General features: G+C 30.8%; 1 protein-coding gene across 4 annotated transcripts in view; it reads left to right on the top strand.

The window, feature by feature from the left end:
- Positions 1–642: 642 nt before the first annotated feature.
- LOC134236036 (receptor-type tyrosine-protein phosphatase alpha-like) overlaps positions 643–14,120 on the top strand; it is an 88,797-nt gene continuing 75,319 nt past the window's right edge. For all 4 annotated transcript variants that reach the window (XM_062718216.1, XM_062718215.1, XM_062718213.1 and 1 more), the window contains exons 1-22: positions 643–884; positions 1,130–1,378; positions 4,364–4,621; positions 4,852–4,986; positions 5,925–6,062; positions 6,209–6,349; positions 6,572–6,709; positions 6,842–6,945; positions 7,382–7,494; positions 7,631–7,689; positions 7,775–8,064; positions 8,320–8,407; positions 8,600–8,667; positions 8,953–8,989; positions 9,453–9,550; positions 9,730–9,858; positions 10,270–10,418; positions 10,723–10,858; positions 11,367–11,513; positions 12,462–12,555; positions 13,516–13,589; positions 13,801–13,935. In XM_062718216.1, the coding sequence (XP_062574200.1) occupies positions 833–884; positions 1,130–1,378; positions 4,364–4,621; positions 4,852–4,986; positions 5,925–6,062; positions 6,209–6,349; positions 6,572–6,709; positions 6,842–6,945; positions 7,382–7,494; positions 7,631–7,689; positions 7,775–8,064; positions 8,320–8,407; positions 8,600–8,667; positions 8,953–8,989; positions 9,453–9,550; positions 9,730–9,858; positions 10,270–10,418; positions 10,723–10,858; positions 11,367–11,513; positions 12,462–12,555; positions 13,516–13,589; positions 13,801–13,935 (2,832 nt within the window). In that variant the 5' untranslated portion in view covers positions 643–832. The remainder of the gene's footprint in view (positions 885–1,129; positions 1,379–4,363; positions 4,622–4,851; positions 4,987–5,924; positions 6,063–6,208; positions 6,350–6,571; positions 6,710–6,841; positions 6,946–7,381; positions 7,495–7,630; positions 7,690–7,774; positions 8,065–8,319; positions 8,408–8,599; positions 8,668–8,952; positions 8,990–9,452; positions 9,551–9,729; positions 9,859–10,269; positions 10,419–10,722; positions 10,859–11,366; positions 11,514–12,461; positions 12,556–13,515; positions 13,590–13,800; positions 13,936–14,120) is intronic.

Raw genomic sequence — 14,120 nt, 5'->3', positions numbered from 1 at the left:
GCAGGCAACATTTCGTATAATAAATCTTGCTTCTTAAAAGAGAACTTTATATTACATGTATGTTTGTCCTTCGACCTGGATATATCGGGACAACTATCGGATTATCCAGGAAATATTCAACTGCTTTCATTATAAGATTACGCAATAAAATTATCATTCGTTAAAATTCCGTTACATTAAACTCATATGCGAGGAAGCTTTTAATTCAGAAATGTGTGCTATCTTTTTTTGTTTTATTTCTTCATCATGTTTTTGATTGTATAAGGAATATTGGACATTTTAATAATAATAATAATAAAAACTTTTATGTTTTTTTTTTCTATCTAGAAAAGATACAGGAGTAGCAGACCAGAGCAAAGGATTAAAGGGGAACTTTTACATGACTTTTTGGTACCCAAAAGAGATCACTGTGCGAAAACGTGCAAGTGTGAAATAGTCTTGTTCTATCATGACAGGTACCCTTTAGGTTACTCTTACATAAGTGTTTGAAATACATATACTTTATTGCATTCTTATGTCATACCGACTGACACAATGAAATGTCGATTTTTCTCTATCGCTTCAGTGCGTCACCTTTAACAAGGAAAGAAATTAGACAATATTTACACAGCCTTTAACAAAGCAGATAAGAAATCATTTTGTCATGTCTTTAAAAATGTAACTTGACTCCTTCAATGTTTATTTTAAAAATGTATAAGAGCTGTCAAAACAAAATCAGTGATGTTTGAATAACTTGTTTATCAAGTAACAGCAAATGGGGTAGAGTTTTCGCTCTGTTGCACTATATTATTAACTTCCTCATTGGTAAGAGTGTCTCCTTCACCACGCCGCCATGCTAGCTTTGGGTCTGATAATAACAGTACTACCTATTGTTTATGGATATGGTAAGATCTTTTAAAATCGTATTATGAGAATATTAATAAATTTTCAGGAATTGAAGCAACATTTTTTTTTTCAAGAAAAATCTTCTTCAAAAATAAATAAATTTGAAATAAATGAAATCTTATAACGAAACATTTTCTAAACCGTTCATGTAATTTAGTAAGATTTAATAAATGATTATAATTCTTTAAAAAAAATATGGTAGTGAGCAAATGACCACATTATTTCACATTTTATTCATTTTTAGAAAATATAGCTTTCAATAACCCAACGTACCAAGCGCATGTTTACTACAGTTCCAATAGAAATTACGGACAAGCTACCTTTGATTCCAGTAATGCTGTTGATGGACTAAAAAGTGTGTTAACAGCCTACGGAGGACAATGCACGATATCAGCTGATGGGTACAGTAATCTGACTTGGTGGGTAAACTTGACGTCCATCCACAGCATTCATGATATAACAATATACTACAGGACAGACGATTCCACATGGGGTAATTATTCAGCGCTTTTATACTCTAAAAAATGCGTTGTGGTTATATTTAAATCAAATGAAAATTTTTGTTGCACACTTGGTATTGTGTAAATTAAAATGTGAGATAAATATAATTGTAATAAAAAGGGAACATCAAATATATACAGTCGGATGCATAAAATGTCAATAAAATTTAAAATAGAGTTTCTGTGAGCAATATATTCATACCCAGTTTGAAATAAAATCGGGTCATTATATCACTTGTGCATCTAAAGAGACATTAGGTTTCTATACATTTCAAAACATAATCGTGGGAGAATATGTATTAAAGCAAAATATATTTAGAAAGAAAGATAACAGGATAGACTTTCTGAACCTAAAAAAAATGTTTCCACCCTTTTTTAAACTGTTTGGATACAGGAAAATCCGTCGTCAATTAAGTGTATAAATAGTTACGAAATGATGACTTAAAAATCTAAAATCTAAAAGACTCTGTCGGTAATTAACTTCTTTTTAGGAATTCTTCATACGTTGAACATGCTCTTGTGTATCGAATCAACTGAGATTCTTAAGGTATATTGTTGCATAGTTAAAGGAATTGACGATAAAAAAGTTGAATTCATCATTTTTATCACAGAGTTTTGTTTCTAAATTAGCATGCAACCACATATCCTTTATTCTAAAAAATAGAAGAAAAATGTAATAAATTGCTTAAAAACCATCACATAAAGATACAAATATATATACATATAATTCCAATCTTCATTTTATCTATTGATTTCCTGTGTTTTGATTGGACGAGAACACGTTCCAGAAAATTTTTACACATCGATAAATTCTTTCAATCAGAACTACTTTCTTGATGACACTACTAGGTTATCGTATAAACAATGAAAGCAGTTATTTCTGGGTCTGTTCTGGCTAAATAATGAATACAAGAAACTTTAAATTTAATATTAGGGCTTAAACAAAACTGGCAACATACTAGACTGCCTAACTGATGGACGCCGTGAAAATGTTTATGTCACTGTCCGATCACGAGTGTGAATTTTAAAAATCGCTGTCTCAACGTTCAAACGTAGAAAATAAGCTCAGTCTGTATCGTTTTGACAGGGAAAAGAAACGTACCTCAAACTCTTGCCCTATTAGCATCAAATTCATATTTACTTTCTATATTGTTTCAATATTTGAAAAAAAAGTGCAAATTGAAGGCGTCGTCGGTCTGCAACTTTCCCTATGAGAGTTGTTGCTTATGTCAACATGGCCATGGTCAAAGACGAATTATTCTGAAGTAAACTCGTAATTAAGATATTTGTTGACTTAAACAACATTTGATTAGTTATTATAAGTTTATTTATCGATTGTTTTGACAATTTAAGTTGAACTCTATCGAAATTCATCTCGATTACGTTCCTTTACGGTAAAATGTATTCCTACGCCGTCCATAAATAACAGATTGTATGGAGGCCTCAAAGAGAAATAATTTAAATATTTTTAAAAATTCGATATTGGAATTATAAGAATTAAACGTTCTTTTTGAAAAATTTATCGATGTGTAAACTCTTGACATTTTACTCACAAACTTAACATAAAAGTGCTTCGCACTTTTATTTAGTTTGTGAGTAAAATGTCAAGAGTTTACACATCGATAAATTTTTCAAAAAGAACGTTTAATCCTATAATATAGATATATTTCTATTCATGATATTGATTTGAATATTATAGTATGGCCCTATATGGCTTCACAATGAAAAGCTTTCACTCCTTAATGTTCATTTATCTGTTTCAAACATCAGTGACATATCCAATCAAAGCGTGTTTTACAAAACAATTGGATCAGAATTTATTTTTTAATCAAAAAGTGTAAGGGCTAAAAGGTTTTTTTTTCATTTTTTTTATTTTATTGTAAAATTTTCAAAAAAGTCGTGCTCATATCTGTGTACGTGTAATCTTTTAGGTAATTTATAAATCGCGATGAAATAACATGTAGGAAAATATCCTATTTTTCATACACTACTGTCAGTTTTAGCTGAACAACTAACTGAATGAGCATTACGTTTTAGAAAGTATACATACATTGGCAACTCCTAAAACATTTTGCCGTTATTTTTTTGTTTGCATTGACTTTGCAGATTTTGTTTAATTTGACTTAAACCGGAGTCCGTGTGACTTAAGAGTCACATAAAGTCAAAAAAAAAATTACCGATGTGAAAAGCGATGGACATACTCTTCAAGATACCTTAAACCGTTCACGGTATCTCAGTCGGTAGAGCGCTCGCTCCGTGATCGGGAGGTCGTGAGTTCGTATCTCGGCCTCGACTGACTTAGTCGTTAAAATAGGTAGCGACTGTTCCTTTGCCATGCTCTAAGCACTTTAAAGTGAAAGTTGCGGGTCCTTCAAATGAGACCTTAAAAACCGAGGCCCCGTGTCAGTGGCAGGCGTTGGCACGATAAAGATTCCTCGCTGCTCAATGGCCCTGAGTGCCGAGTATAGGTCTAAATTTGAAGGCCTTCACCGGCAAACGGTGACGTCTCCATGAGTGAAAAATTCTCGAGGGGGACCTTAAACAATATACAATCAATTAATCAATCAATCAAGATACCATAAAGCCATTTTAACAAGAGTGTCTTGCTGAAAAATAAAACTTTTAAACATATATGCATCGGATTCCATTACTTTTTACAGAAAGTGTTGCCTTAACAGTACTGCGATGTTAACAGTGACAAATAAGTGCTGATGTTGATGTTAAATCGACTACAAAATTTGCTGAATATCAATTACTTGAGGAAATACAGATTAAAATATCCGGTGAAACAGCATAAATAATAAAAGTCCTTTCTTCAATAGTTTAGAATTAATAATTCTTGAGAAACTAATGTTACTTTTCACTCAATTACAAGACAATTATAGGTTAAAGGAAGAATAGCCAATTGATGATTACCGGTGAAAAAAACAAACATGGAAAGGAATTTAGCTTTATATAGATAAATGTATTCTTTTTAGGTTTTTCAAATGGCTACACTACCCGATTTTTGGGATTTTACGTTTATGTTTCCAACACAACAAACAGACATCATGGTTATCTATGTTTACACGATGAAAAGTACACTAGAGCCACAATACCGGCTGTTGTCAATATAAGGTGCCCTGTTCATGGCCAGTACGTCATATATTACAATGAAAGACCCCAGCCTTCACGTGAAAATGCCTGGGAATTGTCCCAATATGCACACGTTGAATTGTGTGAAGTTGAAGTTAATGGTATACACTTTACATATACTTTTTTTTAGCACTCAGGTGTTTTTTTATATCGAAATTACTAAAAGTTAGCATGCAATGTTAATGGCATCAATTCCTTAATTCATCATAAAAATTTAAATAATTATGAATAAAAAAAAATATTAAAGCCTATATTTCTTATAACATTAAACATATTTCCAAATTCTCTAAATCATTTATGAATACTTAGATGGATTTCATTTACTTTTAAGGCTGCCAAAATGTAGGAGTCTATGGTCCAGATTGTTCTCTCCCTTGTCCTGATACAAACTGTCGTTATTGTCACATAGAGACAGGTGCATGTCTGGGATGTAAACCTGGGTACAAGGGACATCAGTGTGAACTACGTAAGTATGAAAAAGCAAAAGTAAAATAAAATAAAAAAGAACAAGGAAAAGAGTAAGGAACCCCAGTTGAATTGAATTATATTTAATTAGGATTGCAATTAATATTTTCAATAAATTAATAGATAAACAATATAAAAAAAATGCTGTTTACGACCCTGGGATTCACTGATTTTGATACTTTATATACAATTTATAACTGCTATAAAACATACATGTAATTGTCTGATGGCTAAGATATTATTTTGCTAGCTAATTGACGCTTTGCAAAAGATAACGGAATATGCATATTTCTGGGTCACAAATGAAAAAAAAAAACATAATCATATTAATGACTTCAGGATTTTTGAAAGACATGCATTATTCACTTTCTCAATCAGAAAAAAAAAATGGCGAGAACAAGGTACATTTCATTCCCTTCCTTTCAATTAAAATTTCAATCAAATTGAGCAATTTTACAATCAACGTCACCTGGGGTAATTTGCAATTGACGTAACTGACTGTGACGTAGGTAACTTATGATTTACGATATGAACTAAATATTTATCTATTTAATTGATGTGTTACAACGAAGCAAATTATTTAAATATAGCAGAATCATAATGGAACTATTTTAGATAAACCGTCTTATACAATTAATGGAATCTATAACTATAACAAACATTTTTTTCTTCCCATTGCTTTTGATAAATTGAATAACCAATCTTATACTCGAGTAATAAACCTCTATGCATTTACTTTAGAATATGCCTCCTACGCCACTATCTACTTAAGAATAAATTTCTTCGTGTTTTAGCAAAGCTTTGGCATTTAAAATGTTGTAAAATGTTTTTAAAAAAATTAAAATGTTTTAAATTAAATGCAGGCGATTATGTAAATGATCTTCTTAGGAAAAAAAAATCTTTCATTCTTTTCAACTATCCCTTCCACCCAATTAATAGAATGTGATAACGGAACATACGGCTCTGTATGTGGAGAGAGTTGTGGAGCGTGTCAGGAATACAAACAATGTCATCACATCAATGGGTCTTGTCTCGAAGGCTGTGATTCTGGGTTTGAAGGGGATCTTTGTAAAGACGGTAACATTTCCATGAGTCCATAAAAGTTTTAAAATAATTAAAATTTACATTTGTTTGCTTAATAATCATGACACAAATACTCTAAAAATTAAGTAAGATACTAGATTTGTAAGTTTTTTTGTTATTTTCTTTTATTTTGGTATTAGTTTGTTCGGATGGAAAATTCGGTATAACCTGTATGGAACAATGTGATGAAAATTGTGGTGTACCTAGCAGATGCAATCGAACAACTGGTGAATGTTTGGGCGGTTGTCAGCCTGGTTTTGAGGGACTTCAGTGCAAAAATGGTAAGCATTATCAAAAAAATAAATAATGCATTATTCATATTACATATACATTTAGAGTTTTGGGGCTATGTTTAAAATGGGAAAAAAAGTTAAAAAAGATTATATATGAAAAAAAAGAAATCATACGTCGTTTAACTTTGATTCCTCTATCTTTAATTTGAAAAGGTCGTTTATATATATTATTAAGAGGAAAATATTTAATATATTTATATCTATATACAGAATGTTTAAACAAAAGGTTCGGCAAGAACTGCAGTCAACACTGTGGCAAGTGTCTAGATGGAGATAAATGTCACAATATCAATGGAACATGTTTAAATGGATGTATTCAGGGATATAAAGACTTATTATGTTTAACAGGTATTTTTATTATCACATCACATATTTTCTCAGGGGAAAGAAGAATCTGTGCATTTCTGTTGAAGAGAAAAGGTTATATTTTACGAATGTAACTGTAAGATGAAATATATTCAATAAGTATTTCATTTATAGTATGTGATCCAGGAACGTATGGCATGAATTGCTTAAAGAACTGTAGCAGCCACTGTGTAAATAATACTTGCAATCCACATAATGGAGAATGCCCTGCAATGTCGGTACAGTAAACCATGTATCTCTGAACCCGATTTTTTCTGAAAAAGTATACCACAGTTAACCATAGTTATTTTTTTTTACTTCGATTCACTATGAATCATATCTCTAGATTTTTGTTTGAAGATTTCAAACCTAAATACGTCTTTTTAAAATTACATTCCAATATTGAAATTATTATTTTTTTTTTGAATATGTACATGTATTATATCGGAAAATTCTTTTTGATGTAAGAAAAAATACTTTTAGGAATTCCTCTGAATCTAGCCAATAGTCGTAATACTCGAAATTGGTCAATATGCACGAATCAATCTGGTTTTGGATATTCAATGAAATAAATAAATAGCATCTAATGAATTTTATTCTTTATTAGGGAAATTAAAAAAAACTTTGTATATGCATAATATCAAAATCTTATCATTATGAATATTAATATTTTAGAAAACGTCTCCTCAACAAGGCAATGGTAACAATATTGGGACGATCATTGGTGGGGTTTCTGGAATTACTATCGCGTGTATCGTCGTTGTTATAGCAGTTCTTACTTTAAAACGGTCAATATACGTTTTAGATTTGCATTCATGATCATTTGTTGTACAGTTATACTTTTCATTCTTGTTAATCGTGTTTTACATATATCACATGCATTTCGATACTTTGCATTTTAATCATTTTCGGTTTTCTCTATAGAAGGCGCAGTTTAAAGAAAGATAACAGGTCCAAAGCAGATACAAACAGAACTCAAAATTGTGAGTCGTTATTTACATAACACATTGATTCTGATTCATCACATTATTACAGGAATAAATTTAATTGCTTTGTTACTTATTTTAGCAAATAAAGAAATACCCGAAACAAATTTCTCAAGCATTAATTCAAATCATTGGTCATCAACTGATCAAGGAAATAAAAGTAAGAAAACCAGAATGCAAAAACTGCTAAGCGTTCAAAAAAGAAATGATGAAGTTGATGAAGATGTTGATGAGCAAATACATTCGGAAAATCCTTACGGAGATTTTTATGCAAACGAAGTAGTGATTCGGGACATACCTCTAGAGCAACTGGATACATATATAGCTGAAAAAAGGAAGAATAAAGATGATGGGTTTCAGAGGGAATATGCGGTAAGTAGGCACCTGAGAAAAATACAACCATTATAGTCCTGTATTTGCATTTCTTTGAGAAAAGGGGCATCGTTTTAAAGATTTTTTTCTCTGCATGTTAAAAGTATTGGTGATTTAAATATAAACACACTGTTTACACATTATCTGTCTTAACAGTACAATAATAAGAAAACTGTACGGCACAAACATGTATACATAGACACCCCAAAATAGAAGGGGATCAAAAGCTTTATGTTTGTGATTTATTTTTTAAAGACTTTGCCATATGGAGAAAGATACAAGTGCGAAGCTGGAAAGAGAGAAGAAAATCTTCTCAAGAATAGATATAAGACAACGTTTCCATGTTAGTATTTAACTTGGTTGTATTTTTTTTTTATCGAATTTACAAATATATGTACATTCATTCCATATGCATAATTAGTTAATCGTTGCATTTTTTTCGAGATTGCATTGTTGTATTCTTTTTTATGGTAACATACATTGGATTGCATTAAAAGATATCTTAATTTATATTCTATATCTTTTTTTTATCCAGATGACCACTCCAGAATATTACTTAAAACTGATTCGGCATCTGATTACATAAACGCTAATTACATACAGGTAAAGAAAAGCTTAACGTAAAAAAAAAACACAAAAAAAACAACGTATGTATTTTCCTTATCAACAATAAGGCGATGCTTGTTAACATCAATTTAGTTCACATGTATATAGTACCTTTCCTCCCAAAATCTTAGTTTATAAAACTAAAATATACAGCTCCATACACATTTCTCTTTAAGCTGCATATAGGAATTTTTTTCCTGATTGATTAGATTCATTTGTATTATCGTATGCTCTTTTTATTGTTTTTAATGCAAAATATGATAAGTAGAGTTGCTTTTTTAGGGTGCAAAGCAAGAACAACAATATATTGCTGCCCAAGGTAAATTACATTATTATCATTATTGATACACAATACAAAATTGTCAATTTTCAGATCCACTTGTCAGAGATAAGTAAGCTATTATAGTCTTATTGCAATCTTGTCTCAAAAAGACACGCAAATAGAGATAATTATTACGTGTGTTATTTTTGCAGAGCTTCAGTTCCAAATGCTACTTTTCTTTTCCATTCTAGTACAGTTTCGATATCTTCAGATACTTCTGTTTTATAATTATATATGAGTATGTATTGTTTTTCGACTTACAACAAGTATTTCAAACAGTGTCTTAACACATCCCTTTGTTAAGTTTAAAATTTAAAGTTAAAGTTAAGCTAAGAATATCAGTTTAATATAGCTTGATAATTAGGGAAATGCTTGTTCTACAATGTTGTGTAACAGTCTGTAAGAATCTTAAATGTCATCTGCGATATATTTTATGAGAATTTCCATGCTATATGATTAGGACCAAAACAGAACACGGTAAACGATTTTTGGACAATGGTTTGGCAGGAACATGTATCCATCATTGTTATGTTAACCAACCTGAAAGAAGGGAATAAGGTAACATGGATCTGAAAGTGTTCCCATTTTTTTCTAACTCCATAAAACTTCATATATTTCAAATATGTGTTTGTTCTATTAACCGAAATAAAAGGAATTATAAGAAAATATGTACATTATGAAATTTAAATTCAATGTTCCATATTTATTTTATTACAATCTTTTAAATCATTATTTAGACCAAATGTGCGAAGTATTGGCCGGAAGTTAACCAGAACATAATCTACGGAAAGATGTCTGTGAAAATGATAGAGGAAAAGGAGTACGCATTCTACAGTATTCGTAAATTTAACATTAACGACAAGGAGGTGAGCTACTAGCATATAGAGGAGGTAAAGCAGTTGATAATACATCATTGCTTAAAAGACCGAATGGGGTTTCATCTCATGAAAACCACGATAGAGAAACTCTTTCATATTTTACTTTCATTAACTTCCGCCTTCATGCACAGTTTGGAAATAATCTAAGCATGCAATTAGTAATGGTATTATTTATGACGTTAAGTATTGCATTGCTCTTTTCAATGACATTTTTATCACTGAGTCTAGATTCATTATTAGCGGAAGAACCCGCCCGTCATTTTTAGTATTAGAAATTTCAAAGAAATGAGGTTATCCAGTGAGGCTTAATGTTCCCATTTCTGTTTTGATTTGTGTATTAAAAATCAGAAAATTAAAATAAATGACTTGAAATATTTTATGAAAATATTTAAATTACAGTCAAAAAGGCCTCGTTTTGTAACACAATACCATTACACTGCTTGGCCCGACCATGGGACTCCTGAACCTCTCTGCCTTGTTGTGTTCCTTTATCACGTGACGAAAACAGGCACCAATAAGAATGACTCTCCAATTGATGTACACTGCAGGTAAAACTGCATAATAAAATGATTTTGAAATAATATTGGATAAAACTTTTCTTTTGATAAATTTTAATGATCAAAATGGTAATGACACGTTCGTCAAAGACTAAAATCGACTATAATCCTGGTTAAACCTTTCCGCAAAAAAGAAGAAAAGATTCGTTTATATTTCGGTCTGTTTTCATTGTAATGTACGATTTGTTGTGGTTACCCCCGTTGCACCTGCTTACAGTAAATTGTGTCTTTTCTAGAAGTTAAAAATTCGAGGACGTTAAACAACTAATTAGAGTATTTTTTTTATGCTTTTAAGTGCAGGAATAGGAAGAACCGGGACATACATAGCAATAGACGTTCTGAACAAGATAGGAAGAAAGACAGGGAAAGTTAACGTCGCAGAGTATGTCAAGAAGATGAGAGAAAGCAGGATGAATATGGTCCAAACCTATGTAAGCCTAATAAAATTATTATTTAAAAAAATGTACATTTTATCCAGCTTTCCCTCTACCGCTTTAATAATAAATTGTGTATAAAGAGGAGAATTACTGATAACTCTCATTAGTAAATAATAACAATAAATTATTTATTAATATGAATAAAAAAAAATGATTAAAAAAATTGGTATCTTCAGTTAATTTATCTATTCATCGAATTACTTTCTTTTTGAGTGTAATTACTGAAAATCTGCTATGTTAGCTTAAAAAATGCAAGTAAAAAAATTCCAAAGATTAAAACAATGAAGTGATTATAATTATTTACGATAATGAACCTAGTTTTCCAATCCTAGCTTCCTAGTAGATTGCAAGAACTTTTCACTTTCGAAATAACTTAAACATTATTAAAATTATAATTTTTAACAGCCAAAATCCATAAGTAAATATTAATAAACGAACGAAGAACTATTATGCAGGCCTGTATGTTTTTTTCTTTGGATTTAACATTACATTTTTGTTTCAGGAACAATATATGACCATATTTCTTTCTTTGAACGAAATCTTCAAATCGCCGGTGATGGTCAAAACAATTGAGGAATTTACGGCAAATGCAAACGCCATGACAGTAGACAAACCAGCAAATCAGAACACGCTTCGAAAAGAATTTCAGGTACACCTTATATTACAAAATATTTACATTTCCAATGTCTTTGTCTGAGACTCGTGCAGGGCGAGACTAACAGCTAAAGAGAAACAGGGCATGGAGCATGTGGATTGGCGGAATCAAAGCATGTACATATAAGGAATAACTGTCAGATTTTTCAATTTTATGACGATGATCAATCGATTGGTCTGCGTGATAATTTTAGGCATACACGCCTTCGGAGTTTATGCGAATTATCACGCAAGCCATTCGATTGATCACATCTTGAAATCGAAAAATAAGACAATCATTCCTTAAAGAAAAACCCTTGCAAAAAAAATAATAATAATGAAAACAATGCTTCCATTACTTGTAATGACGTCGATGATGATATGTTATGATAAAAAGAAAGATAAGCCTAAGTGAATGAATAAAATACGTCTGACTTAACCATATGTATACGGGTGTTGATCTTAAACCGACGTTTGATTTCTTTATTTCTAATTCTGTTATTTATGTGATCGAAAATAATTATGATAAATATAACCGCTTTTCATTTTTATTTAATTAAGCATTTTCTTTTAAAAATGATAGCAGCACACATCATGATACCATTGAAACACATCAAAATTCGATAAGTAAAAATGTTTTGTGATATCAGTACTCTTATTCAGATTCAAAATAATGATTAGCAGGCAGAACAAAATAGCATTTAGCGTCTAGTTTTCAAGCAAAGTAAGACATTTTAGGAGAATAGAACTTTCCAGTTATGAAGAAAACAAAGGTCTAACTGGTTTTGTTTAGAATGCGTCTTTCTGATGTTTATTGATTTTTAATGGTATTTAAGAGAAAAAATAAATTCTTTGTCCCTTTTCAAAAATTAACCCTTTCATCTCTTGTTGGAGTAAAATTCTTATCGTTATCAAGAATTTATAATTACGGTTTTATAAAATGTTTAACTGTTTTTATAAATAGCTTTTAATGAAAATACAACCTAAATATAATGAAGATGATTTCAAGCTGGCAAGGGATGGTTGTGGGGATATCCATTCCAGTCGTTTATTGCCACGTAGGTTACATTTTTATTTATTTCATTCTGTTACCAATTTTCTTCTTCACTATTATGTGAGCCAACGAGTAATGTATTGCAACATAACAGCAATACTTGGTTTGCTGATGTGTAGAAAACTTTTGATTGTTATTTTATATTGTATTTTATATATTAAATTTACTTAATACATGCAATAATTGGTCACAAAACGCATGATAAAGCGTTTTAAGTTCATGTACCTAACATTTTACCTATATATCTTGTTTTTTTTCATTCTTTTTTCTCATAAAGAAAGGATCGTTTTGCCAATTTAAAAAAAATCCTAATACTTTGCATGCCAGAGCTTTTGTCTGAATTTAGTTGATAACATACTGAAAATTCCAAATGTCACATATTGAATAATATATAGGATAAATATCTTATATTTCCAGATATACAACTGTAGTTAGAAACTATTTGTTTCTCTTATGTGTACTTTCTTAAATATCTAATCCATCGTCCCTTAGTGTATGGTGCATGTTATGAAAAGGCTTAGTCGTATTATGTGAAAATCACAGGTTTTTCAGCTTTTTGGATGCATATCCTAAACCTTCCCTCTGAAAGTTAGTCCCTATGATATAAAAATATTTAAAAATCTTAATTTAATCTATATATTTTCTGTTTTCCCCCAATATTATTCTCCCAAAACACAGAATTTCTGTCTTTAGAAAAAAAGTACAAAAATATGAAACTTTCTATTTTCCAATTAATTTAGCCATGGTGTATCCTTGATATATATTAACACCTCACTTACCCATTATGTTCAAGATAAGACTTAAAATATTACACACACACACACAGAGAGAGAGAGAGAGAGAGAGAGAGAGAGAGAGAGAGAAGGTGGGAATGATATTACTCTGACAACCTTCAATGATGAAGGATCATTTATTTTACTGTCTACATACATCCGAGAATTTTCTTATTTTTTTTCTAAATTAGTGGATAAATACAGTGTTCATCTTTCTTCTACCGTCCTTAAACGAGGAAACTTCATCAATGCAGTATCTGTTCCAGTAAGTATTAAAGATCTTAGCATTTGAAATTGTTGTAAATTTATTCCTAAAAATCTATAGCGACGTGTATTGCTATGAAGACGTTCTAATATATAATCTTCATTGTTTGCATTATAACCATATTTCGCATTATTGCAAGAGAAAATTAGTCTGCATTTTAGATCAAGGACTTTTTTGTTGACGTTTTATTATTTTTTTTTTCTTTTATTAGTCGTACACTAACAGTAGAGCGTTTATTGTGACGCAATATCCGACGGAAGAGGACGCTGTTGACTTCCTGCGCCTGCTTAATGATCATGAATCTGACACTGTCGTCTGTATGGATCCTCTTCACGCGATTGATTCGGTATGTAATGATATATAAGGCTGAAACATTGATAATTTTACTAAAAATGATTCCACTTTTAAGCGACTAGGGAGTCCTTTTCCAATCCGTGTTTGTCCATCGTAATAAATTGGGTTTCGTTCGTTATTTTTGAAATTTTTTAGGTTCTTATCTGCAGAAGCTGTACCGATTTATAACAATCTGTC

Source organism: Saccostrea cucullata, unplaced genomic scaffold (genome assembly GCF_032062105.1).
Source record: "Saccostrea cucullata isolate Sc308-1 unplaced genomic scaffold, CSIRO_AGI_Scuc_v1 ctg1483, whole genome shotgun sequence".
Taxonomy (NCBI): domain Eukaryota; kingdom Metazoa; phylum Mollusca; class Bivalvia; order Ostreida; family Ostreidae; genus Saccostrea; species Saccostrea cuccullata.
This window is presented reverse-complemented; position numbering and strand designations above follow the sequence as displayed.